At 46.2% G+C, this 27881-nt stretch overlaps 2 protein-coding genes across 2 annotated transcripts in view; one reads left to right on the top strand and one right to left on the bottom strand.

Annotated features, from left to right (window-relative positions):
* The first annotated feature begins 839 nt into the window (after positions 1 to 839).
* Positions 840 to 8428, top strand: urod (uroporphyrinogen decarboxylase). The gene is made up of 10 exons (XM_080010949.1): positions 840 to 1005; positions 2562 to 2674; positions 3051 to 3130; positions 3261 to 3323; positions 3431 to 3628; positions 4858 to 5019; positions 5127 to 5261; positions 5478 to 5578; positions 6959 to 7025; positions 7382 to 8428. Exons 1-10 carry the CDS (start codon positions 983 to 985, stop codon positions 7544 to 7546), a joined length of 1107 nt encoding a protein of 368 aa, XP_079867075.1. The 5' UTR covers positions 840 to 982; the 3' UTR covers positions 7547 to 8428.
* A 13120-nt stretch (positions 8429 to 21548) lies between these two features.
* The window catches only part of zswim5 (zinc finger, SWIM-type containing 5), a 52699-nt gene continuing 46366 nt past the window's right edge, over positions 21549 to 27881 (bottom strand). Inside the window, exons 11-16 of the mRNA XM_080010945.1 lie at positions 26336 to 26438; positions 25773 to 25908; positions 25054 to 25211; positions 24787 to 24950; positions 23202 to 23283; positions 21549 to 22562 (exon numbers count right to left, since the gene is read on the bottom strand). Coding sequence (XP_079867071.1) covers positions 21700 to 22562; positions 23202 to 23283; positions 24787 to 24950; positions 25054 to 25211; positions 25773 to 25908; positions 26336 to 26438 — 1506 coding nt within the window. The 3' untranslated portion in view covers positions 21549 to 21699. The remainder of the gene's footprint in view (positions 22563 to 23201; positions 23284 to 24786; positions 24951 to 25053; positions 25212 to 25772; positions 25909 to 26335; positions 26439 to 27881) is intronic.

Genomic DNA, 27881 nt, shown 5'->3' with positions numbered 1-27881 from the left:
GAACTAAATGTTCAAATGAATGGAGCAAAGGTGTTCGTGTATATAAATGTTGTTGTGACTTTATGAATGTGTTGCTGAAAGCAGTAATAAATGTATCTGTCAACACCATGTCCATCTGCTATGTATCTATATCTATATATATTTATATACAGTATCTATATCTATATCTATATATATATCTATATATATATAGATATATAGATATATATATATGTGTGTGTGTGTGTATATACTATTATGAAAAACATTGAAAAACGTCATACGACATACAATACTATGTCAAAATATACTACGCACAAAAACGCCATACTATAGTACACAGAGAAATGTCCAAATATACAACGTGCAAAAACATCCAAAAACGTTTACCTGTTTAACGACTGTTCGCACTTACGACCAGCTCTCAAAACCGGACTTTACTCCTTTTTATTTGAATTAGAACTAGACCATAATAATATCGAGGGATCCATTACAACACAATGAAATGATTTCTGACATATTCGTCAGTTTTACCTTTTTAGTAGATTTCAAACTGGTTTGACGAAGGCAGTGATATCAAGGGGGAATTCAAAATTAAAGTTTCTCGTTTTTATATATTGGCCATTATGTGGGAAATGTTGAGCCATAATCACCATAAAATCAGTTAAATCGATTTTTTTTTCACTTCCAATTGTGTATTTCGATAAAAAATACATATTTCCAACGTCAAAAACGATATGTATTACTTTTTTTGTTGTTTTTTATCGATGATCACAACAAAATGTAAAAACCGTTTTCGGCTTTTACTTTGAAATACGAGGTGGCGGCCTGTGCCCTGGTCACATGACCTGGCCAACATGGCCGCGCCCGGCAGCAGAGGCAGGCTGTGGGAGTGGCGGTTCGCCGCCGGGACACTCTCCGACCAGTGAGGTGCGAGCAGCGTCTGCGGCCGGAGGCAGCATCGTTTCGGGGTCCTGGGTCAAACAGCTTCCTCCCTTCAACCATGAGCAAAGGCGACCTGATACTGTGAGTAAACACGGATATTAACAGTAGCGTTAGCGTTAGCATTAGCATGGCGGCGACCCGCTGTGACGACCGGAGACGGTTCTAAAAGGTCCCGTGTCGCGATGAAACCGGGGGCTTTTAAGTTATTCGACGGCTCAGTTTTGTGACTGGTTCTGCCAAGGAATTGCCAGGATGCAAACACCCACGAGTTGGGACTCTTTTTTTTGTTTGTTTGTTTATGTTTCAAACCTTTCGATTCGATTGTTGACGTCCCACCGGTTTGCTGTGGCTGCAAGGTGTAACCCTGAAACTCTGCAGCTCCTTTAAAAGCAGTAACAACAAAAAACAAAAAACGTCTTCAATTCATTTAACGAATATCGCGCCTTTAAAAAAAACATGCGAATTCGTGAGGTCTCAATTTAAACATTGAAGCACCACGGTCCTCTGCACCGCTGGACAGGTGTGGTGCTTTGAAACCCTAAAACGAGCCTAAATCCTGACCTGCTCCACACGAACCGTGTAGAGGGAGATCCACGAACGCGCTTGTACTCACCCGTCTGAAGTTGTGGGACAAACAATAACGTTTAAATGTATTCCACTTCCTACACGCCTTGCTATCTGACCTATATCAAACTGTTATGAATCCATTGAATAATGTAGCTCATAACCTGCGCTGTACCAAATATATTGTACTTAACTTTTACTTACCTACAATACTTAATTGAATAAAAGAGAGATGATTTGTCCCAAAAAAATCAGCCTTTATATTATGTCTTAAAAATTGTTAAATTTTAATCTCTGATACTGCAGGCGCCCCTGTCTCTTAACGTTACATTGCATATGGATATGATAACAATACATGGAGACATGTATTGCTTTTTTTGTTGTAGGGTGAGGGTTTTATAGTTTAAGCCATTAGTGTTAGGAATTTGCTGATCTATTGACATTAAACTTCAAGACTGACATGACAAATAATTGTCTGATTACTTAAGTTTTATTTTATTTTTACATCATCCTCTTGAGTTTTGCGAAAAATAAATAAGTGCCAAGTAATTTCAGAAACAGTTCTATTTAACCCTCCACCCGGAACTACGTGAAAGGAAAAATACAATTCAAACTGCATACTAAATATTAAAGGCAACGTGAATTTGGCCGTCAGCCTGTCTGGATTTCTATTCAACCGTTGTCCCCCTGCTGGGAGGAGATAAGCGCAGTGAGGGGTGTTATCAGTCGTAATCGGTCATCTTCTGTCGTCTTCTGCTGTTGTCGGGGGACGGCCACAATGTAGTTGAAAATGTGGGAGTGAACTCATTATTCAGATAAGAAAATGAATGGGATGCGGGTGTCAAAGATACAGGTTTGATAATTATTTTGTACATATTCTGCTCAAATTGTTGGGACTGTAATTACATACATACATGGATTGATGATACATACATACAAACATACATACATACATACATGGATGATACATACATACATACATACATAATAACTTATGTTTACCGATACACTACGAGATAATGCACTACTTGTGAACTAAAGCTGTAGGACCTTGTGTCGTGTTTGTCCTCCAGCCCTAAAAACTTCCCCCAGCTGCAGAATGACACGTTCCTGCGTGCGGCTCGGGGAGAGGAGACCCAGCACGTGCCCGTCTGGTGCATGAGGCAAGCTGGACGCTACCTCCCAGGTACAAGCCTGTCTCCTCTTCGCGGGAGGTCTGTCATTCGGCTCTTTCTTTCTCCCACACAGCTGCTTCAAGCTCTTATATTTTGACAATGACTTTAAACAGAGAAAGCCAAATGCATCTATTCTGAGCCCCAAACACAGCAGTTATGCAGTACAGAGTCTTATTTTTTTCTTATAAAAATCATAAAGCTCATCATAGATAGAGCTCCATATCAAATAAAAAAATAGATATGGCGGAGACTAAATTGCATAATCACCATTCAAAACTTCTGTTGGATCTGATGCCAAACCAGAAGGTTTTAAACAATGCTCCTAATCACTGCTCATCAAATAATTCTGTGGGCATGTTTTCGTTGTCACCTCACCTGTTTGGACAGAGTTCCGTGAGTCCAGAGCAGGAAAGGACTTCTTTGAAACGTGTCGCTCCCCAGAGGCCTGCTGTGAGCTCACTCTCCAGGTACAGCTGCAGTACAGCCTTTTTGGAAACGGGGGGGTGTAGTGTTTCAGCCGTCAGTGGCTCCGCTTTCAATTTTGTGTAAAGGCTTCAAAAAATGTAATTCTTTATTGATATGCCATGTTGTCTTCAGCCTCTGAGGCGTTTCCCGTTTGATGCCGCCATCATCTTCTCCGACATCCTGGTCGTCCCGCAGGTAAACTCTGCAATGAATTCCCGTGTTCCGAATGCCATTCGAGTCACAGCGCGCGGTGACTCGTTTTCGTCTGGGATGACTCTGACCCGTCCGTCGTCCTCCAACAGGCCATGGGTATGGACGTTCAGATGGTTCCAGGTAAAGGTCCCACCTTCCCAGACCCCCTGAAGGAGCCCGAGGACCTGCAGCGTCTGCGGCCCAACGTGGACGTCAACAAGGAGCTGGGCTACGTCTTCAAGGCCATCACGCTCACCAGGCACAAGATCGACGGGAAGGTGCCCCTCATAGGGTTCACCGGAGCGCCGGTGAGGGACCGCACACACACACACACACACACACACACATGCACAGGCACGCGCGCGCATAGCAGAGTTTCCGTTATCTGGTAAACACCGGTTTTTGACCGAAAAAGTCTTCCTCAGATTTATTAATTTGTAGGCAAGGGTTAGGCAAGTGACAACAGAAAGCCAATCAATTTGGACGATGTAAAGCTGACCTTTCACCTCTAGCCAGTTAGGTTCGTCGATATAGAAAGAAGCCCCGCCCCTCACTCGTGGGTGGGTTGCGTTTGTAAACGCGCCGCAGCGGAGACAGAGCTGGAGCGTCCGAAATGAGCAACTCTTAGGAGCGGGAGAAAGACGATACTGTATCTTATGATATCTAATGAATTCTGATATCTCATCCATAAAATATGTTGAAGAGACCTGCCAACGAAAATGGGCAACACCACAAGCTTTATTATTTATTTAGATTTAGGCAGACTTGCCATATTTATTTTGTTTTGGATTTTTATCTCAATTATATAAAAGTGAAATGTTAATTATAGCCGATGCACTTGTTACTTCTTGATCACTTCATACTTTACGACTGGCCTACATGTCACTTTATTTTAGTACAAGTTTTTATAAAATTGTATTTCATCTGAGATAAGGTAGTGAATGGGAATTATTTGATTTCAAGTCGGCAGTAGCATCCTGTAATTGAAATTTGAGGAGCCAGAAAGGCCTACATGTAGTTTTTTGTTTGTTTACAAATAGTTTTTGTTCTGTTTTATTTTATCTGACAATATCTAGGACTAAAGCTCAGGTTAATTCTTTGTTTTTACGTGTTGCCCCAACGAATGTGGGCTAGCGGAAGAGTATTTATTTATTCATTTATTTATTTTAATATGCATTTTAGAAAAATCATACTTTATTTGGAATAAAATGTATAAGCAAAATTATTATAAATCTACATGCCTTGATTATGTAATTCTTTATATAGCCTGCCTATTCATTGTTTTTAAGCTCAATAAACAGATAAGACCAGATTTTCTCCCATTTGTCTGGGAGATTGAAATCTTCCAGGAGACGTGGACCGGCACCATTTTTTTTTCTAACGGAAACTGATGCTGAAACTGCACGCGCAGATCAGAGTTGCATGAACAAACCAGAGCTTTAGTGTGACAGCAAAACATTGCTCTCAGCAAAACTGCGATTCTAATCCTCACCCAGTCGTCATCGGTGAAGTCAGTCTCTCTCTCTCGCTCTCTCAGTGGACACTGATGTCCTACATGATCGAGGGCGGAGGATCCAACACGCACTCTAAGGCCAAGCGGTGGCTGTATCGGCACCCCGAGGCCAGCCACATGCTGCTGAAGATGCTGACCGACGTCATCGTGGAATACCTGCTGGGACAGGTGTCTGCCGGGGCGCAGGTGAGCCCCCCGATGACATCGTCGATATGGGGGCACACGCCCGAGTAAGGGCCCTACCGCTCCGCCCGTACAAAACACTTCTCGCCGTCTTGTTTCTGGGTGTCCAGGCTCTGCAGGTGTTTGAGTCCCACGCTGGTATTTTGGGGCCGGAGGAGTTTAAAGCCTTCTCGCTGCCCTACCTCCGAGACATCGCGTGCAGGGTGAAGGACAAGCTCAAGGAGGCGGGACAGGACGTGCCCATGGTGAGAACAGGAAGGAGTTCGGTCCATGGACCCCGCCAATAAGAAACCTAAGAAAACAATAGCCGTCGCTTGCAGACCTCACCAGTGGATGGAGCCATTTCACTATTGATGGTGTGTGTGTGTGTGTGTGTGTGTGTGTGTGTGTGTGTGTGTGTGTGTGTGTGTGTGTGTGTGTGTGTGTGTGTGTGTGTGTGTGTGTGTGTGTGTGTGTTACAGATTGTGTTTGCGAAGGACGGTCACTACGGCCTGGAGGACTTGTCTCAGTCTCACTATGAGGTGGTCGGGTTGGACTGGACCATTGACCCACGATCTGCTCGGTAAAACATACACACACACAGTCTAACACATCAGTTAGACCGTCAACAACATGTGTGTTTTTATTTTTATATTTTTCAGACTGTAAAATGAGCATACATATTTTGACCAAAGTGCATCTTACCTAATGTAAAACACGGTCGTTGGAGTAGGGGCTAACTCGTCTGGATCATACACAGTATGCACAACAAACTTAAAAAAACCAAGTCCTAACCCTCCTGATGGTTTTGCAAACAGCAGAGTTGCTTTGCGTGTCCCACCGGTGACACACACAGCCGCAGTGCTGCGAAGTGCTGCAAAGCGGGCGGAGGCGTTGGATCAGAGCAGTCTATGAAGTTCAGAGGATGTCACCACTTGAAGACGGCCTTGACATTTTTATATCATTGTAACATTCAGCAACATCACCGTGACTTAGATCGCAGACGATATCTTAGTCCCGTAACACGGCATTGATATATTGATATGATGCCCAGTCCTAGAATCCACTTAGGTCTAATGACACACACACACACACACACACACACATACACATACACACACACACACACACACACACACACACACACAGAGCTGTGTTGTGGTGCATTCCTTCTCTCAGTCTCAGTGCTCTCTCTCTCATCCAGCCCCCGTCGCTCTCGGCCTCGGGCTCTTGTTTGTTTCAGTTGAAGCGGAGGGGTGAACAAACCTCGCCCGCCCTTTTGAAAATCTGCTCCATCAGCTTTAAAAGCGTTATTTGCCCAACGTGTTTATGAGTTCCACTGAAACCTGCCGCCTCCCCCCTGACTTCAGAAGGTTTTTGATTATTATTTGATCACTCTCCCTGAGAAACCTCCTCGGGGGGCAACGATCAGCAAACCCTGCCGGGAGACGACGTTGAGGTTACCTCTCTCATTCCGTCGGCTCTTTTTGTGTTGCTCTGCAAGATCGTCCCAATGAAGAGCCCGGCTTCGGTGTTTCACTCTGCAGCTTCGGGGCCGACAGAGCCCACGCGTCCCGAGCCTCGGGTACGACTTCACCCCAACGTCGCCGCCGCCGGACGTTTCGAGGGAAGGAAGAAACCCGCCCGCCGTGCCCCAACGCGAACGAGAGACCCCGTCCAGTCGAGCGACCACGCCTCCCCAAATATACCCCTCTATAGGCCTCAATGTCGATGGAAAAATCATTTTCCAAACCGCCACCCGGGCACCCTGTTCTGAGCAGCTGGTCCGGCCGTTATCACCCGAAAGGTCAACAACGTTCGTTCATTACAGGGTGTGAAGTGATCGGCAACCAGGCCTGACACGTTGAACTTGTTTGGGTGTGTGTGTGTTGGCTTACGTTTGTGCGCACGTGGCCAAACTCTGCGGCGTTCTTTACCGGCTCTCGTGGTTTCTCCGTTTCAGGGAGCGCACGGGCGGGAAGGTCAGCCTCCAGGGGAACATGGACCCCTGCGCTCTTTATGCTCCCAAGGTAACGTCCGCTCCCGCTTGGCTTTGAGAGCCGGTGTTTTCTGTTGATTATTATTATATAAACTACTCTAATAATATGTGGAGGGGGAAAAAGGAGAGCGTATGAGTTTTGCAGTTACAGGCTTTAGTGGGCTGAATATGGAAGGTATTCAAAATGTTGAGCAACCCCTGGTTTTTAGTTTTTATATGGCTGTCCTCGGGTACAAAGACTCAAACATTTAAAATTTAAGCCCACAAACATTGACTTTTTTTTTTTTTTTGACATTTTGACAATATAGGCATCTGTGACCGAGCCATGGCTCCAAAATGCTCGGGTAGTTTTTAATCCCGTGTCCCTTCTCTCGTTTCCCACTCCAGGAGCGCATCTCAGAGATAGTGAAGAGGATGCTGGAAGGCTTCGGCACCAGAGGCTACGTGGCTAACCTGGGCCACGGGCTCTACCCAGACATGGACCCAGAGAACGTTGGAGCCTTCGTGGAGGCTGTGCACACACACTCGCGCCAAATGATGGAGCAAAAGTAAAGATTTGGTCAGGCTTTAACTCTTCAGGGGGAGGGAAAAAAAAAAAAAACACGAAGCAAACAAAACATCTGCGTACACACAAAAACACACTTTCCAGCAGTATGAGCAAAACCCCGCTGTACAAGTCACACAAAATCATGTGGAGTACTGCTGTCATAATATATTACATATCAGGTTAAATTTCATTTTTATGATTTAATATAATGAAAATATAATTTCAGTAACACACAAGTTTCCCGCTTGATATTTCCTTCCAGGATTAAAAGCATAAATTTTGTTCTTTTTTCCTTTTTGTGAATCTATAAAATGTTCGTCTGACTCAGAAGGGATTACTGAGACGGGTTGGCAGGGCATGACAATGCCTTTTGTAAGTTCTGTTTTCTTTTTTCTTTTTTTTTTATATATATATATATATATATATAAAAAAGATTTTGGAAGATTTGGATTCATCGCTGGGAAAAAGAAGCTTTGTTAGAATTCCCTTAGCCTGAGCAGTACTTGGATTCTTTAGACCGACCATTCGTGCACACAGTCCATTTTCTTGGTGTTTTGAAAAGCTCAATCGTAGTAAAAGCAAAACAATATGTATTCCCGATAAACCTTTTCAGTCGGTTCAAACTGTCAAAGGAATGAAAAAGAACTCCGCTGTTGTTTCTTCCGCCATTGTTCACATGGCCAACAAAGAGACCTGCAGGTTATTTTGTTAAGAATTATGTTGAACAGAAAATCCTGAAGCAAAACCGACACACTGACTTACAATAAGGTGCCTTGTACGGCTTTGTGTACATTGGGTACAATCCTATAGCCCAAATTTGTTTTTCTCCTTTTGTTTCATCAGCTCAAGCGGATGTTGGAAAAATAAACATGGTTTATGAAAGGGAATTACATTGTGTGTGTGTGTGTGCGCGCGCGCGCAAGCAAAGCTGATCACTGATGTGTTTTTCCCTTTCACAACACCCACTTCTTCTCTATTAAAAGCTGAAATGACGACACAAAAAGAAGCCATTCTAATGTGTATATTGTGTTTCTTTTTCTATCCGGTCCAATCAAGATGGATTGAATTTTATGTTGACTTTACAAATAAACGGGTCCACATCGATACCAACTCATTTTATATCATTTATATAGATGGGTAAGGGCAAGGCCGGGATGTTTTTTTGTTTAAAAGAGTGGTTGCTCTGCCGGGCCACGAAGACGTGACTTCCATTCCGCATAAATGTTTAGAAATTCAGCGGCGAAGCCCGTTTCACCATTAAAAATTCAATGAGATGAGAATCAAAGACGCTGCCGTGTGCCCAGCGAAGTTCAGGAGCTCAGTGGGTTACGAGCGCAGAATCCATATCCTACGAGTCTGCGGCAAGTTGCTCAATGGGGGCGTGTGGATTTTGAAAGCGCCGGCATTTAGACCTCATCACTCAGGACATTGAGGGACGTGGTGGCAGGCTCCTGGTCGTCAGGAGGGCTCATTCTTCCACCGAGTCGCTCCACTCAATGGCCTTTGTGCGGCTTTAAAACGCCTTCAACGACCCTTTCAAAAGACTTCCAACGCTCCTCTTTTCATATTAAAGGTTAATTCGGGACAATCGGCGAGGTCAAATCAGTGACGCTGCCATTTACCAGCATTTACTTCGATTGCTTCATTCTGAAGTCGCCATATTGTGCGATGTGGCCACAGCGTTGCCAAGGCAACTTATTTCTACCGAATGACAATAGTTGAAGGTGTGGATTTTGGCTTTTAGCTAATGGAGATTTCAAATACTTATTTTGTTTTCCCCCTCTTGCCCGACGGGGTCTGGTCACAACAACGGACATGTTGCCATGCGAAGGTAACCATGGGGGAAATGTGAGAAATAATTGCATTGTAATAGAAAGAACTTGGATTAAAATCAAATCATGACATTATTCCTGCATTCATGACTTGTTTTACACCAGGAAAGAAAAATCCATTAATCCCAAATAGTGTTTTCTCTCTGGGACTGAGCTAAGCGCAGGGGATTAGTAGAATCTGGTAAATCCAGTTGTTGTTTTTAATGTTTTTGTTGGCATGGTGAGGATTCCACGCACACACACACACACACACACTCAAAATCATAACATCACGTGAGGGGATCAGGGGTGTTTTTGATTTCAGGGAATCCGTCCTTGGAAGAGTCGGGTCAGATTGAGCCACCGACACCATGTCGCTGTAACAAAACTAACCACTCCAACGGCTACACAACGGTGGCAGTTCCGAAACGTTTTGATGTCTGTAATAAAATGTTATGTTAAAAAAAAAATGTTAAAGTACAGTAAGTGGCTTCAGAAAGCTTAGCCTCCTCTATCTTGACGAAAGGACTCAACATGCATGTAATATTCATTTCATGTTCCTTTGCATAACGGACCATCATACCTCCCCCTCCTCTGTAAGGAAGGAACAAAAATCTTCATCTAGATTTGTGTATTTCATCCCATTCATTTGTGAATTGTGACACAAAGTCGTGCAGAGGAATATAAAGTGCACCCGTGACGTCTCCCGCGGATAAAGCAATCTGGATCCAAGTCCTGCTTCCAAGAGGTGGAAACAATGCGGGAAAAGAGAACGTTTGCGATCTGACCCGCGTGCCGCCGGCACAGCGGCCACTCGGGAGGCAGGGAGAAGAACTTCCCCAAACTTCCTCCCGTCTCTCCGCAGAGTTCATCAAGGCGTTCCCAAAACCCACGCTCCTTTCCCGTTTGTCCTCAATCAAAAGGTCACCGGCCCCGCGTGGAGCCATTATCCAATCGCAGGTGGCACCACACACACACACACACACACACACGCACGCGCACACACACACATACACACACACACACACACACCGCTGTGAAGGCCCCCCCCACCCCCAGAAATAGTCAATAGAGGGTAAATACGTAGAAGGGGTTTGGACGGATCGTCTTCACGCCGGGAACACCCTGGGGATTCACCCCCGTAGAACCTCAATCTGGAGAATGGGGGCGGCAACATGGCCGCCTCGCCTTATTTTGAGAGACGCGGTAATGAGGGCTGTCTGGGTGGTGCGAAGACTCTTCGAACGGTTTATAGCGGAACTTTATTTTCCCTCACCGACCCCCCCCCCCGAAATCAAATCAGATTTTTGTCTGAATTGGTTCTATGTCAAGGTTTTTAAGACCTGCAATACATTGAAACATACGCCGATCAGACACAACGTTAAAAGCACTGACAGGTGAAGTGAATATCGTTGATCATCTCGTCCCAATGGCACCTGTCAAGGGGTGGGATGTATCAGGCAGCAAGTGAACAGTCAGTTCTTGAAGTTGATTGGAAGCAGGAAAATGGTCAAGCGTAAGGATCTGAGCAACTTTGACAAGGACCACATTGTGATGCTAGACGACTGGGTCAGAGCATCTCCAAAACCACAGGTCTTGTGGGCTGTTCCCTGTATGCAGTGGTTAGCTCCTACCAAAAGTGCTCCAGGGAAGGACAACCGGTGAACCGGTAACAGGGTCATTGATGCACATGGGGAGCCAAGTCTAGCCCGTCTGGTTCGATCCCACAGAAGGATCCCCACAGTAGCACAAATTGGTGAAACAGTGAATGTTGCTCTGATAGAAAGGTGTAGAACACACAGTGCATCACAGCTTGCTGCGTATGGGAGCGCTCAGAGTGTCCATGTTGACCCCTGTCCTCCATCCAAAGCACCTACAATGGACACGTGAGCATCAGAACTGGACCATGGAGCAATGGTAGAAGGTGTCCCGGTCTAATGAATCACCTTTTCTTCTACATCATGTGGATGGGTGGGGTTAGGGCATCTGTGGGATGTGCTGGAACAACAAGCCTGATCCATGGGGGCCCCACCTCACAACTTCCAGGACTTAAAGGATCTGCTGCTCACGTCTTGGTGCCAGACACCACAGGACACCTTCAGAGGTCTTGTGGAGTCCATGCCTCCACGGGTCACAGCTGTTTTGGAGGCACCAGAGGGGGAGCTACACAATATTAGTGGTGGTTTTAATGTTGTGGCTGATCGGTGTTTCGTCATTTCGTTACAATTTATATTTGAACTAACACTCTTGGATTTCTGAACCAATATTTGGCGATTAAGAAACATCTGCCTCAAATCGTACCGAGGCCTTGCGACCCCATTCTGCCATCTCTGGCGACCCCCTGTGGGGGTCTGGCACCCCAGGTTGGGAAGCACTGGTTTGAAGCACCGTCTTATAAATATTTTGTCGACCAAACCGACTTTGTGACATGAAAACGCACTGATCTTATTTCAACTCTCCTCCAGAATGTAATATTTATATTTAAGTCTTTGCACCAGAGATGAGACGCGTATCGGAAAGTCTGAAATTCATTGTAAATTGTCATTACAGCGAGAGGTGCGAAGAGGAACGGCGTGCCAAGCATGTGAATACCAACTGTAAAGAGAAAACAAAATAAACAGACACAGGCAGGCACACAGCGCGGCAGGAAGTCTATTTACAGGAAGTCTATTTACAGGAAGTCTATTCACAGGAAGTCTATTCACAGGAAGTCCCTGTGAACCGTCGACACCTTTAGTATCAAATGGAAAAGAACAAAAATGGAAGAAGAGGAAAAATCAATGAGCGCTGATTGTTGACGTGTACTGTGCAATGGTGAAGAGGCTGCAAGCTAGGACCACCTAGAGACAGATTGTGTGTGTGTGTGTGTGTGTGTGTGTGTGTGTGTGTGTGTGTGTGTGTGTGTGTGTGTGTGTGTGTGTGTGTGTGTGTGTGTGAGACGGCGGGGGTTGGGAAGGGGCAGGTGGGATTACATTATTTGTAAAATGAACAATGAATACACTCTTAAGGAATATAGAAGATCCATTTGTCCATGGTGTCCTTCAGGTTGGCAGGGTATAGAATTGTGTGTGTGTGTGTGTGTGTGTGTGTGTGTGTGTGTGTGTGTGTGTGTGTGTGTGTGTGTGTGTGTGTGTGTGTGTGTGTGTGTGTGTGTGTGTGTTTGTTTATGATCCAAACAGTGATTTAATTCTGTGTGTGTGTGTGGGGGGGGGGGGTGTTATGGGTGTGTGTATATGTATGTGTGTCCGTGCTTGTCTTTGCTTTTATGTGCTCATATTGTTCACAGAGATTTAACAGGGGAGTAACAGTGTGTGTGTGTGTGTGTGTGTGTGTGTGTGTGTGTGTGTGCGGGTGCGGGCGCACGTGTGTGTGTTTGTGTGTGTACGCTCACCGGGGAGGTCCGGGTTCCATCGCTCAGCGAATCAGCGGGCCTGAAAATCCAATCTGCCTGCAGAGACAGTGGGCTGTACATCATCTGCCACGGACGGACACTATCAGCGCTTTATCAGTGACCGCACACAGACAGGCACGCACGCGCACACACACTCGCGCACACACACTGTTGTTTATCAATGGCTGCATGCATGAATACACGCACACTCACACAAATATCCTTCAAAGGCTGCATATGTGAATACAAAAGCACACACACACACACACACACACACACACACACAGCCTACGGTGGCAGAGATTGATAGGCATTATTATCCCAGTGGTTATGAAGGGAGGTGGAACCTTGGGGCCGGGACTAAAAGCGCTGCGATTCTTTTAAACAATGCCGACTGTGGCGGCTCGCAGCCTTTCCTCCGAAAAAGGCTTCGATCTCTGCAGCGTTCACCGTGACGTGCCTCCAGGGAGAGCGCCATGTGGAACGCTCTCCTGTTCTTTTTACAAATGGTTTTCATTCTCTTTTAGTCCTATAACCATCATTTTTGGGGGGGAGCGAACGGGAGTCTGGGGCTAAACGGCAGAATAGAGTCTCCGGTTGCAGAATCTCTAATGATCTTCCGTCTCCTTGAATTGGTCAAATGCGCCGCCAATAAAAGTGAGTTTTTCTTGAAACCCACTTCTTATCGTCTCTTTCGACTATTTCTTTAGCAGCTGCGGCACCTGGACCACCCCAGCTCTCGCTGATATTTCGACAAACGTAAACCGCACCCCTTCACGTCCGGCAGCATTCTATGCAGGACCCCACGTCGCCCGACGCCGCTCTGAATCTGCATCTTCAAAGGGTCTCGCCCGGTCACGCCAGGTGAGCACACCCAATCCTAATGGTAATCAACAGGTAATACCCCAAAACAGTCTTCACGTACACTAGATCTTTATGGCAGAAATGCTTGTATGTGATGCATCAACACATTGACCGTACGCACCCACCCACAAACACACACACACACACCCACCCACACACACACACACACTCCCCCTTCTCTCCGTGTCACATTACAGTATATCGTTGTTTACGTTGGGTTATTCTCTCCATATGGCGGAGCATCACTTTACATGCCAAACCAACGTATGATGTACGGCTGTATGTAAATATGCTGTTGAGGAGAATGGCTCCACACTCGTAAACCTATAAATCTTCGTAATCGCTATGAAAGCCTTGTTATGTTGTTTTACATGATGCCGCTGCAAGGTTAGAATGTATTGCATGCTTCTGCATTGCAATAAGCTTGTCTTGGAAAAATGTGATATTCAAAAACAAAAGCTATACAGTATGTATGTGTATATACACAGTATATATATATATATATATACACACAGTATACCAAAACACATGGTTAAAGTGGTAACCCCATTTTTCTGTAAAAAAAAAATCTCCCATATTGAGTTTAAATTTTTTTTTTTTATTTAATCGTATTTCTTTTTTTTAATAATTGTGTTTAAATGTATACATTTCAATAAATGTAATAACAATAACAGCAATCATAATACTAATAAAAAAATATATAAAAACTGACATACAGTTGGTTTGATACCGTGACAAATATACTTATAGGATGTCTCTTTGGACAAAAGTATCATAATAATCTAAAAAACAGCCTTAGGCTTCATTTGCGTTCCGCATGTGTTCCTCTATATGCAGTTTCCATCCCAGAAAGCCGAGATCAGGTCGTGAAGGTCGTCTTGTACTGTCGATATGGAGGAACATTCACTAAAAAGGACCCTGAAGCCAAAAGACGTCCCCGAGTCCTCAAGTGACCAAGAGGAGGAAACAGAACAATGGATCAGAAGAAGACGACCTTTAGAGAAAAGAGAGAGAGCGTCTTCGAGCGGAGAGGAGGGTAAGAAGCAAAGAAACCACGTCGCGGTCTCTGAAGCATTTTAAAGCGTACGTTCATTTCCTCCGCGGGCCCTCTGGTTGCACCGAGAGACATCCCCTGCTGCCGGATGGAGGGGCCGGAGCGCGGCGTCCATCGGGCGCCTTCTCCACTGCGGACGCCGTTCGGCGCGGCGTGGGCGGGCGACGGAGAAGGAGCGCCGGTCACACGTCGGTGGAAAGACCGGAAACGGACGAGCGTGTGACGTTCCGAAGCCTCCGGCCACGGAGGGAGTCGTCGCTCTTTACTGGAGCGGAACCATCGAGCCCGGAACACGGAGTCGAGCATCTATTACTGGATGATTGAGTGTTTAATCTGTTGGTAGAGCGTGTCATCCACATCGATTTGATCCTCCTGATCACCCATCACTCACCTCATAGACTAAATCCATATCAACGCAATGCTCTATAAAAAGATGGATGCAATGCTCTATAAAAAGATGGATGCAATGCTCTATAAATAGGCTGTTAGACACACGGAAAAGGCTCATTTGTGAAACATGGAATCTAGTAGAAATAGGCTCGGTTTACCGGAAATATATACTACTCACAAAAAGTTAGGGATATTTGGCTTCGGGTGAAATTTATGGAAAATGTAAAAAGTTCACGCTACAGTGATATTATATCATGAAAGTAGGGCATTTAAGTAGAAGCATGCAATGGTGATTTCCTCAAACAATTGATTGAAACAAAAGCCAACAACAGCGGTGGGTTTACCACAACAAAAAATGTCAATGTCTCAATAACTTGTCATGTGCCCTTGAGCATCAATTACAGCTTGACAACGACGTCTCATACTGTTCACAAGTCGACTTATTGTCTGCTGAGGCCTGGCCCCCCACTCTTCTTGAAGGGCGGCCCTCAGGTCATTGAGGTTCTGGGGCACAGAGTTACGAGCCTCTACACGGCGACTCAGCTGATCCCATAGTTTTTCTGTGGGATTCAGGTCTGGAGAAAGTGCAGGTCACTCCATTTGAGGTGCCCCAGTCTCCAGCAGCCGTTCCCTAATGATGCGACTTTCATGAGCTGGAGCCTTGTCGTCCATGAAGATGAAATGAGGCCTGTGTTGTTCATGCAGGGGCACAATGACTGGATTAATGATGTTATTCAGGTAGTGTGGGCTTGTCACTGTACCATTCACAAAGTGTAGGGCAGTTCTGTATTGACTAGACACACCTGCCCACACTGTAACACCACCACCACCAAAGGCTCGTCTGGTGACAACAGTGGCTGATGCGTAGCGCTCTCCTTGACGTCTCCAACATCGTTGGCGGCCATCATTTCTGCTCAACGTGAATCGACTTTCATCAGAGAACAGCACTGAGGCCCATTGGTCCCTCCTCCAGCCTAAATGCTCCCTGGCCCGTGCAAGACGATGATGCCTGTGCCTGGGGGTGTGGTCAGGTAGCCTTGCAGGTCGTCTAGCACGCAGACCACGCTGATGTAAACGGTTTTGAATGGTCTGACGTGACACTTGGTGCCTCTCACCTCCCTTAAATGCGCCTGGAGTTGAGTGGCATCATCATCCGGTTCCGCAGGGCACTGTTCACAATGAAGCGCTCATCAGTGTGGGATGTGGCCAAAGGACGTCCACTTCTATGCCTTTCTGTGACTCTTCCAGTCTCTGCATCTCTGTTGCAACCTGCTGATGACTCTGTGACGCTCTAAGCTCAGTGGCCACTTCCCTCTGAGAACATCCTGTTTGAAGCCTCACAAATGCGAGGTACTGTTGATCAGTTGTTAGGTGTCGTCTTGGTCTCATGATGTCAAAATGTGAACAGCATGATGAAGAGGACTTTAAATACCAATTCTAATTGAACCAGGAAATGTATTGGTCCATTCATGGATCAAACACCTGTTGTGACTTTTGCCGTTCATCTCCATGTTAGAAAACAGCAAGTTGTGCAAAAAGTACTGAAACATTGAACAGTTGGACATGTGCATTCAAAAGTTTAGAGAAGGTCAAATTAAGTTCACCTGTAAAGGTTATAGTGCATTTTATGTTCATCCTGAAATTTCACCCGAAAGCCGAATATCCCTAACTTTTTGTGAGTAGTGTATATTATATCTATATACTTTATAAATATGGAGCTATCAGAGGCAGTATTAAACAATGAATACCGGTGTACAATTCACTTGTATCTCTGAAGTGAAATATCGTCAGAATGATTCTGTCCTCGATTTACACGACGCCCCCTCAACAGAACGTCTGCCTTAGGCCGGGATCTAAGAAGAAGTGGTAAACAATCAAATACAACCATAGCAACGTGACTTTTTGGAAACACAACGATCCACGTAAACGTGCCGTCATCGCATTCGCTTCAGTTTTGATTTATTTTTATTTTTTTGTGGAAATTCGATGGAAATGTGTATCGCGGAGTGGAGCCCATCACACGTGAGACGTGGTTAAATACTCTGCACAAAGAGAATACAGTCAGCTTCCATCTGAACGGTTATTGTGTTAATGCCAGTGAGGTGCGCATGCACGCACGCACGCACACATGCACACACACACACACACACACACACACAATTGCACTACTTCAGGAGATTGATTCACAGGAACAGACACACACACACACACACACACACACACGGTGGGACACAGGGCCAATCAGTTACAGCATGTTAACACAACCGTGATGTCAGGGTTTCTGTCAACTCAAACAAATGTGTGTGTGGGTGTGTTTGTATGTGCTTGTGAGTGTGTGTGTTAGTCAGAACGAATGAATATAATGGGAAATTCCTCACAGATGTTGTTCTGTCTGGGACAGGGTGAAGGGAGCTTTGGTCCATTCCCCCAGGACTCAGTGTGTGTGAGGGTGTGTGTGTGTGTGTGCAGGTTGCTCTGTAGCTCGCCATGGATGTCTAAGTCTGTCTGTGTGTGTGTGTGTGTGTGTGTGTGTTTTGCTCTGTAGCTCACCATGGATGTCTAAGTCTGTCTGTGTGTGTGTGTGTGTGTGTGTGTGTGTGTGTGTGTTTTGCTCTGTAGCTCACCATGGATGTCTAAGTCTGTCTGTGTGTGTGTGTGTGTGTGTGTGTGTGTGTGTTTTGCTCTGTAGCTCACCATGGATGTCTAAGTCTGTCTGTGTGTGTGTGTGTGTTGCTCTGTAGCTCACCATGGATGTCTAGGTCTGTGTGTATGTGTGCGTTTGTAGCAGCTGATTTAACTGGAGTGACATGTAGACTTGAGATTCAACAATAATTGGCTGAAGCACTGTGCATCACTGGCTGGACAGTGTGTGTGTGTGTGTGTGTGTGTTTGCATGCAGCTCTTATCCATACTTGTATGAGCGCCAATCCTGCGTAAGCTTCATCTGGGGAGCACATAGGAGGGAGAGCGAAAGAGTGATTTGACTTAAAAATAAAAGAGAGAGAGAAATAAAACTTGTGAGGGATCACTCCTCCATCCACCAGGTCACACAAACAGCTCATTAACCACAAGGACAATCAATTTAAGCACACACACACACACACACGACAGTCTGCGAAACCCACTAATGAATGTGGATCGTGCTGTGATGAAGAAATGGAAGGGTGAAACATCTTATTAGGGACAAATGAAGGTTTCAAAGATTGATGGAGCTCCGTTTTCTATACGCTTGATTTCTCACGGCGACGCGGCGGACGCGTGGCTCACAGCAAGCGGCCGCCGCCACACCCCGCGGCGACGACTTGGGTGCAGGAGACGTTGGAAAAGTAAGTTCTCAGGGTGCAAGGTCCCAGAGGGGGATCAGCGGAGCCTCGGAAATAAAAGGAGGAGCAAAGACACCGTTGACGTGTTTCACACTTTATTCATAGAAAAGCACTGAGATTCCAACACAAATCAATATAAAATGGTAGTAGCGTTACATAAATAGTAATAAATTCTCACTTTATAGACAGTGTAGCTCAAAGAGTTGCAAGAAGTAGCTCAAGAACAAAATTAGGAATAAAAAACAAAACAAGTGATGATGAGCTATCATACTTCTGTGGCAACAAATACTGGAAATACCTTTTTTTTTTTTTTATATATATAATCAGTAGCACAAATAGGCAACAAACACTTTCAATTTTCCCTTAAGTTAAGACAGAATGAAAGGAAAAATAAACGGAAAGGAAACAGAACTGGAAACCGGAAAACCAAAGGGTGAACTAGTGAACAACCTACCAGAGAATATTACCTTTTCCTTCTTAAAAAAAAAAAAAAAAAAAAAAGTTAAATACGAAATAAAATGATCCTAAAAAGTAAAAATGCTGTCTGCGACAGGGCCAACACAGGGATGGAAAGAAGGAACGACAAAAGAGAGAGAGAGGGAGGGGGGGGGGCGTTCAGGAATGGACTCTCTCGTTTCGCTGCTCAGGTCTCATTTGGGATGGGTCAAAAAAAAAAAAAAAAAAAAATCGAATCAAAACTTTTATTTGATTTACTTTTTTTTTAATCATAATAATAAAGTCGTTCATTTGATCCTGACGTTCCCTTGCACTTGGATTCCACCGCTGGGGCCGAACCAGGCCGCGGAGCTCCGAAAACCGTTTGTTCGGGAGCGAAAGGAGAAGAGCAAGAGAGAGGAAAAAAAAAAAAAAAGCACGGCGGGAACGAGGCTCAAAAACCCCGGGAAAGCAGGAGAAGGACAAGAGGTCCGACTCCGAGCTGCGGCCCCCCTCCCTCCCTCCCTCCCTTCCTCCGGACTTGTGAGAAGACACTGAAGGCTTGAGTCCTGAATCAAAAACAATAAACCTTAAAAAAACTTTGTACATTGATCAGTCAAAAAGGCATTTTCTTTCCCCTCCACAGTTGACCCACTGCTTTCCCCCCCCCCCCTCCCGCTTTAAACGTTGCGGGGCGACGCAAGCTGGGCGTGAGCGCGCTGTGCCGCCCCACCCCTCCACCCCTGGGCTCCTTCCTCTTTTTTTATTCTTTTTTATTTTTATTTTTATATTTTGGGGAGGGGGGGGCGGCGGCTGGGGCGGGGATGGGGGCACGCCGTCAAAATGATTCTGCATAGTCAGGTTTTCCGTATCGATTTACAAATCAACGCCTTCCCTCGCTTCCGTTTAAAACCCAGAAACACGCTCCCTCCGGGGAAACATTTCTGTTTAGTTTTTTCTTTTCGCAAAACTAAAAAAAAAAAAAAAACTAAAAAAAAAACAAACAAACAACAAAAAATAATAATGATAATCCAACAAAAGCCCCCTACAAATTATAGTTATAATGGCAAAACAAAAGAAGAAGAAGAACAACAACAAAACAAACCCAAATAAATGTACACAGGAGCACCTGAGAAATGCCTCGAAGTCTTTGCGTTTACAAAAAACGTCGCCACATCCTCCGCCAGAAAATATACCAACCCAAAAAATATGACAAAACGATTCAAGTAATCCCCCCCCCTGCCCGCCCCCCCCCCAAAAAAAAATACAAACAGAAACAAAGCAAAAATAACAGACCTATCATAAATAATTATAACTTTACAATTTTCTGAATTGACACTTTAGTATTTACAATATCTTAAATGCTTAATGCTACTACCTTTTTTTGTTTTCTTTCTTTAAGTGATTTCCCTGAGAACTGAGGCTAGCCTCCCTCTCTCTCTCTCTCTCTCTCTCTCTCCTCACGTCTTTCTTTCACTCGCTTCATCCCTCCATCCTCCCGTCCATCCTGGTACTTCCTTAGATCCGAAAAAAGGCCCCGGGGGCCGCCCAACGTAGCTCTCGTGGAATGTAAAAAAAAATTATAATAAAATAAAAAAAAAAATAAAAGAAAAAATAAAAAAGAAAAGAAAAGCCGACATGAAAACGTCCGTCGTTGGACTACGTTGACCCCGCCCCCCTCCCCCTCCCCCTCCCCCTCCTCCGATCGCCCGCCGGCAGATCGCCCCGCGTCGCGCCGACCGGAGTCGCGAGCCGAAACGTTTCCACGGCGACCGAGAATAAATAGATGCAGGCAGGGTGGGCGGGGTGCCCCCTGGAGGTATCTGTGTGAAGTGCTCGTACAAAATGACGCGGATTCCTATGGTGCCCAACCGCTCGCGCTCCCCGCCGCTGCCGCCGCCGCCGCCTCTCAGGGACAGGTCAGAACAAAGCGGGGAGGGGGAGGGGCAGGGGACGACGAGATGAAACGCAAGAAGAAGAAGAAGAAGAAGAAGAAGAAGAAAACATCTCGGAACCCCAGGACCAAGGTCACGCCGCTGCAACCTTTTAGCCCCCGGGCGGAGGAGCGTCCGCCTCCGGGAGCTGGTTCAGACTCCCAAAGCGGGAATACGCGGGGCGGCTGATGTTGCCAGGCAACCGAAACGACTCCTGACAGCTTTCCAGGATTGGAATGAAGCCTTCGGGGTTCCGTGGCGGTGGATCGAGCTGCTGTGCTTTCTATGAAGCCGTGGGGCTCTTACTTTGGAGAAGACACACACACACACACACACACACACACACACACACACACACACACACACACGCTCACACACACACACACACACACACACACGCTCACACACACACACACACACGCTGTTTTGTATTGCGTCTCCTCTACTGTGAAATGCCCTGAATGGGGGGCGGCGAAGAAAAGAGGCCATATTGGGTAAAGGTTAAAGCTGGCGAACAATACAGCCGAGGTATGACGGGGGTCGCCGCGTTTCTGTGTGTGTGTGTGTGTGTCGTTTAATTTGGAATCACACCTTTCTTCTCCTCTTCACAAAGTACCACCACGCCACCGCGCCGTTCGGCTCTCCCCCACCGCCCCCCCCCCCCTACCCCCAGAACCGACGCGCCGCCTCAAAGGTCTCGCGCGTCTCACCGACAGCATCTCCAAAACGCTCCGGTGTGACGGCGTCGCTGCTTCTTTGAAAAAAAAACAAAACCTTTTTTTATAATTATTATTTTTTTCCCCCCTTTGCACAGCGACGCCACCCGAGCGGAACGAAACGGGACGAGCGGCTCGGGGAAAACACGCGCCTCCAACGAAACGCGTCCCAGAAACTAAAGAGCGGAACCAGTTCCCTGGGAGGCGGGGGTTGGGGGGGGGGGGTTAAAGGTCGTGCGGTCAGCCGAAGCGCTCCCTGACCAGCATCATCAGCTTCTTCTTGCCCTTGTAGATCTGCTTCAGGTTGTCTATGAACTGGGCGAACTGGATGTGTCCGTCCTGGGCCAGCAGGAAGGTCTCTCGCGCCTTGCTGAGGAACTCGATGAACTCGCCGTAGTGCCGCGGGCTGATGTGCGTGAGCCGCGAGTGCGTGGTGTTGATGTACGCCGAGATGGTGGCGTCCAGCAGCTGCCGCAGCGGCGCCTTGTCCGTGGACATCAGCTTGCCCGAGTTGCGGCGGCCGGGGATGCCGGCGAGGCCCGGCGCCGTCATGGTGCAGCGCCGCAGGATGTCGGAGAGCACCGTGGCGCAGTGCACGCTCTTCACCACCAGGGGGATGATGGCGGCCAGCTCGTTCTTGCCCAGCGAGTGGCTGAGCGCGCACGCCCACAGCACGTCGTTGATGGCCGGGTGCGTGTCCTGGTTGTAGGCCAGGTTGAGGTGCGTCATGGCGAGCGAGGCCAGCTTGAAGGAGCGCAGCGGGTAGCCGCGGTGCTCCATGTAGCGGGCGATGGTGAACAGCTGCGAGTACGTCATGCCCGTGGACGCCGCGTCGATCACGATCTGGTACGCCGTCTCGAAGGCGATGTGGTCCTTCTCGCAGAGCGTCAGCGCCGACAGCGCGCAGTTCTGCGGGTCCTTCATGGCGCACTGCAGCGCCAGCGTGCGGGCGCAGCTCGCCAGCTCCTCCCGCTGCGGGTAGTCCAGGCTGAGCCGCAGGATGGTGTTGTGCGACATGACGGTGGCCGCCACGATGCTGGTGGCCTCCGTGGGCGTGAACAGGGTGTACCAGCTCTGCAGGATGCTGACCAGCGCTCGCAGGCCTGCGGGGGGAGGGGGGGGACGGGGGAGCAGAGATTTAGTCTTTTTCGTGTTTTTGTCGTTAGACATGATTTGGTGTCTCCGCGAAAATGTTAAGTTTAAGAGATTTAGTCTTATTCATGTGCTTACTGTTACACAATTCGGGGTCTCCACCGTAGTAAGGGAGGATCAAAGTCCCGAAAATGTTAAGTTTGAGAGATTTAGTCTTTTTCATGTTTTTGTTGTCAGACATGGTTTGGTGTCTCCACCGTAGTAAGGGAGGATCAAAGTCCCGAAGATTTTAATTCAATTGATTTGGTCGTATTCATTTCGGATTTCAGTCGGATTTAGTGTCTCCAGCGTAGTCGTAGGAGGGAGGATCAAAGTTGCACAGCGGCGTCAACGTCTTGTAAATTAAATAACGTCGAAGTTGAACCATTTTGCCCATTTTGCCCATTTTGCCGGGGGGGCCCCCCTAGAACTTCTTAGAGGACCGCCGGGGGTGCCTGGTACCGCACGTTGAGCACCACGGCGCTAGGATGCAGCGCGGGCTGGGGGGGGGGGGGGTTGAGTCAACAGGACAACACAACACAACACAACAGCACAATATCTGACACAGTATCTGAGAGATCAGTACTCGTCCCGAGGAACCGGCTCCTTACCGACTTCAGTGGCGCAGGTGACCAACCAGCGCACCATCTCCCTCCGTCTCCAGTTGAGGGTGGAGAGAGTCATCCTCATTACCTACACACACGCGCACACACACACACGCACACACACACACACACACACACAATGAGGAAGATGTTAGGCATTGGAAAAGGTGGCATTAAATTGCTCAACTGAGTTGGTGGAAAGTAAAAAATAATAATAAAAATAAATAAATAAAAGGCAATTGACAACATTTGGGAAAAATCTTGGGGTTCTTGGGAAAATATTATATGTAATATTACATATAAAACAGGGTTCTCCCATATTTCTCAGACTCTGATCTGAGATCCGGTTTATAACTGTGGTTATGTGTCTGGTTACTGACATACATTTGTGACTGAAAAGTGAAATGAGAGTACAATTTTCACTTGTTTTTATTAAAATGCAAAATATTAAAACTATTATAAGGAACAGACTGTTGGGCGCCATCACCCCCCCCCCCCGTGGACAAGTTCAGGAGATGGATGCCATTTCATGCCGTCGCTGGTTTTTTTTTAACCAGTCTCCAAACGAAACGTTTAAATATCCCAGCGATGTTTCTTCTCCCTGTGCCCAGTCTCTAGCTGGCAACAGGAAGAGTGTGTGTGACTGGGATTCACTTTCTCACACACACACACACACGCGCACACACACACACACACACACACACACTCACATACACACACACACCCTTAATTACGCGGTGGTTTTCCTAAACAAGCTGACGGTCACGTTGCGATGTTTTCACCCCAAATTGAAGGGACGTCGCGGTCGATTGCGAAAAAATTACAAGTTTTGGAAAAACGGATGCTGTGATTTGCTCGGTAACAAGTGGACTGATTATTTGTGGTGGAATGATTTGAGAAAATTGCAGCTAAACTGTACGTAATCAACGCTTTGCCGGCAGACTTTTCCCCCCGGTGTCTGGGTTGGCAGACAGATATTTTCTGAAGCCGAGTTTCTCTTTTCCCCTTTTTAGGGGAATCATTCATTTCTTACAGCACTTAAAAAAAAAAAGGCATTTTACAAGGAATGAAGGCAGTATTGTTTTCACCCGTTTCTCAAGTGATCACCAATTTGACGGTTGAATATTTGTTGTAAGGAAATTTGTTTTTTTTTGCTTTAAATCCAATATTATGGCTTCTAAATAGTTTCCACTCATTTATAAAGATAATGTTTATACTTTCATCCTCTGTTGTTGTGCCTTTTATCGATAAACCTAGGTTTTTTTTTTTATTAATTCCGGATTATTCAAAATGTGCGTGCCATTTTTTTTTTTTTTTTATAGTTACGTTTAATTTTTAATATAGTTATATTGTGTTTTTTGTTATACATACAAGACATACATACATCTTATCAATACAGTAATAATATATATACAATATCATATAATATATGTAACATATATTTTGTAATATAAGATGTATTTACTATATATGTTTTTGTTTGATATATAGATATTTCAATATTTCTATTATTTCATTCTGATCATTATATATTTTATTTATTTTAAATATTTTGTAGTTATTTTCCCGCCAGCCCAAGGCAGCTCGGTACCTGCAGGCCAAGCTCCAGGGCCACGTTGAGCAGCGTGATGTCCGGGGGGCTGTCGGCGGGCGTGGCGATCTTGAAGGCGTCCTGGGCCAGTTTGAAGATGAGCGACGAGGAGTGGATGTTCTTCTGGATCGCCTCCAGCACCGTGCGCAGCCGCAACATGTCGCCTGGTGGGGGCGCAAGCGAGAGAACTGAGCCTCTGCTGTGTGTGTGTGTGTGTGTGTGTGTGTGTGTGTGTGTGTGTGTGTGTGTGTTCAGCATCGCCAGTACCTTTAGCGGCGGTCAGCATGGTGGAGGCCAGCTCGCACTGCTGGGACTCCAGGTGTCCCAGCGTGAACCAGCGCGGGTAGCGACTGGCGACGATGGAGATGCCGTGGTGCGGGTGTCCCACGTCCCCCGCGCCCGTGGACGACTCCAGCACCGGAAGCCTGAAGAGGGGGGTGGGGAGGGGGAGCGGGGGGTTTAGTTCCCGTCTATAGTTTATTCTGATTGAACTTAGAAAACAAAAAATGGATTGTGGCTGAGCTGCCTTCACACTGTCGATTTATATCGAACAATCTGACGTAAGCCGGGGCGTGTGCAGGTATCAGGCATTTCAGTGCAGCGCCTTTAAACCCCCTTTTTTTAAAAATTGTTTAAGATTAAGATAATTTTTTAAGATTTAAGGACAAAACATTGCACACGTATGGTCCTCTACAGGTCCAGTGAGGGAATTATTGACTCTGATGAAGATGAACTAGACAAGTTTTGAGCAAAAGAAAAATACATGGATAAATAAAATCTGATTTGAAAATATCGAAGTTGAGAGCAAGGCGTAATACAAGCAAATTGAAGACGTAATTTAATTACTTTTAAGGCCTAATATTTAGTAAAACTGAAATTTACTTGCCGAGGATCTTAAAGACACCAACTAATCCAAATTGCAGCGACTAATAAAACCCCAGACAAACGACTTAATAAAGCATCATAAAATACAAATTCATCCTCACCTCATGGCGCGCAGGGCCACCTTGTAGGCCAGGTCGGCGTCGTGCGGCAGCAGGGCGGTGAACAGGTATTTGGCGAAGGTGTGCATGGGGACGCTCTCGCGGTGGATCACCTCCCCGAGGCCGCTGAACGGACCGGCTGCACGGAGAGAGCGACGGAGAAGGGAAAAAAGAGCTGCCCGGTTAGAGGGAGAGGGAGAGGGAGTGGGAGTCGACGCCTAACAACCCTATCTTTTTTTTCCCCAAGACTGACCGCTGGGATGCACGACGGTACACTGAATAAAGCTCGAGCTGGTGACGTGAAAACAAAAAAAATCGATATTAAATACTAAGTTGAACAAAAAGGAAAAAAAATAGTAAACATAATTGTGGTTTTCGTTGTGGTAGTTACGTTCCTCAAACCGGTTCGGATAACTGACTTTTCATAAAACGTTAATCCAAAAAAGAAAATAAAGAAATACATTTAAAAAGGGGGTTAAGAGGTGACTCGGCACCATGTGGACAAGAAAGAAGGGAAGAAAGAGTGAAATGTCCAAGAGAAGGAGGGAGGAGGAGAGCGGACGTACCTTCCAGCAGCTGCACGGCCTGTTTCTGCAGCGTCTGCACCAGCAGCTCGTCCAGATCCAGCTCCTGCAGTTTGCAGACGATCTGCTCCTCGTTGCGACAAACCTGCAGCGTGGAGGGCTCAGGAAGTGAGTCATACCATTTTCCCACCAAATCAGTGGGTATACCTGCGCAAATCTTTTCACATTTTATTATTTTTTTTTTTTTAAATAGGCGATTGACAACTTGTAAAATCAAAATAATAAAAGCGGCTCATCACCGACCCACTCAGCAACACGTCTGTTCCCTCCGTTCCCGGAAAAGAGCCGTTCTAAAGAATCGGATCGTTCGAAAACGTTTCTCGGTCCCCCCGTGTGGGAAACAAAGTCATTAACTTTTTTTTTTTAAGTTGTTAACTTCTGATTTTTGATTCTATATCGGAAATGAAACGATCGAATGGTATGCGGATATTCCTTTCTATTCAAAACGTCTGGAACCTCAACACCGCATGGCAGCCGATTAAAACCTGTGACCATCACTTGACCCGGGTCTGAAACCTTTCCGACTAATGACAAGTGGCAAATATTGGCGGCTGTTGCCGGGTTTTTGGCGCAGTGGGAAAGGGGTATTACTGATCAGTTGGGCTCCCACTAGGAGAGGATATTTTAAACACTTTGCTTTGACCAGCTTGAAAAAAAAAAATGAAATAAAAATCTGCATTTCATCTTTTTTTTTTTTTTTTTCCCTTTTACTTTTCATGCAAGAATTACTGAAAACCCCCTCGGGGCTCGACACCAACTCTTAGAAGCGGTTACCAAGTTGCATCAGCGGCTGGTTGCCAAGACAAGACAAAATGGTTGCCGAATTTAAAGTCATTTTCGTAATTGATGATAATTAACAAATATATAATTATATTCCATATTTCAATATTTTCACTTGTGGTCGACAACGTGGCGACCAGACAGCACGAGGTGGTTACCTGGCCCAAATCTTGGTCGCCCGGGGCAACCCGGGACACAGCTATTACCGGAGCCTGCCCCCTGATTTAGTGCAACGATATCCTTTTGGTTCTTATAAAACCAGCCGTCCTCTTTCAACTGAGTGTTTCAACCACGAGGTTTCCGCCTGTTTTTCCCTGGAGGCTTTTTTCGGGGATGTTTTAACATACCAGTCAGTGTGAGCGCCCAGGGCTGGCGGGAGGAGGGGGAGGAGGTCATTAAATTGTCCTGTAAATTTGCGCTTTAAGGCTCCTCTAAGACTGTTACAGCGATAAAGGGATATGCAAATCAAACAGCGGGACTTGAGTTTAACTGCCTCCTTTGTAAAAAGCCGGAGCGCCCGACCTGATCCCTCCCTCCCACGACGAGGCGAGTGTGTAAAGCCGGCGGAACGTCGACGCCAATGGAGGACGCTCCGCGCCAACATAACAGGCGGCGGGTGATGCATCGTTAGAATAAACTACACTGGATACCCTCTGGGGTTTTGGTTATGGTGATACAGTTTTAACGTGGTCTTTAAGGGGCGTCGCCGTGAAGAAACGCCGTTTCCTGCGCCTCGCGGACTGTTCTG

Source organism: Zeus faber (assembly GCF_960531495.2).
Source record: "Zeus faber genome assembly, chromosome: 12".
In the NCBI taxonomy this organism is placed as follows: Eukaryota; Metazoa; Chordata; class Actinopteri; order Zeiformes; family Zeidae; genus Zeus; species Zeus faber.
The sequence above is the reverse complement of the archived record's forward strand: the minus strand, read 5'-3'. Positions and strand labels throughout refer to the sequence as shown.

Bases quoted from the DNA above. Each gene is read 5' to 3' on its own strand.
- urod (XM_080010949.1), top strand. From the start codon at position 983: ATGAGCAAAGGCGACCTGATACT. The intron at 1,006-2,561 runs GTGAGTAAACAC...TTTGTCCTCCAG, and splicing joins AGCAAAGGCGACCTGATACT to CCCTAAAAACTTCCCCCAGC. The intron at 3,131-3,260 runs GTACAGCTGCAG...TGTTGTCTTCAG, and splicing joins GCTGTGAGCTCACTCTCCAG to CCTCTGAGGCGTTTCCCGTT.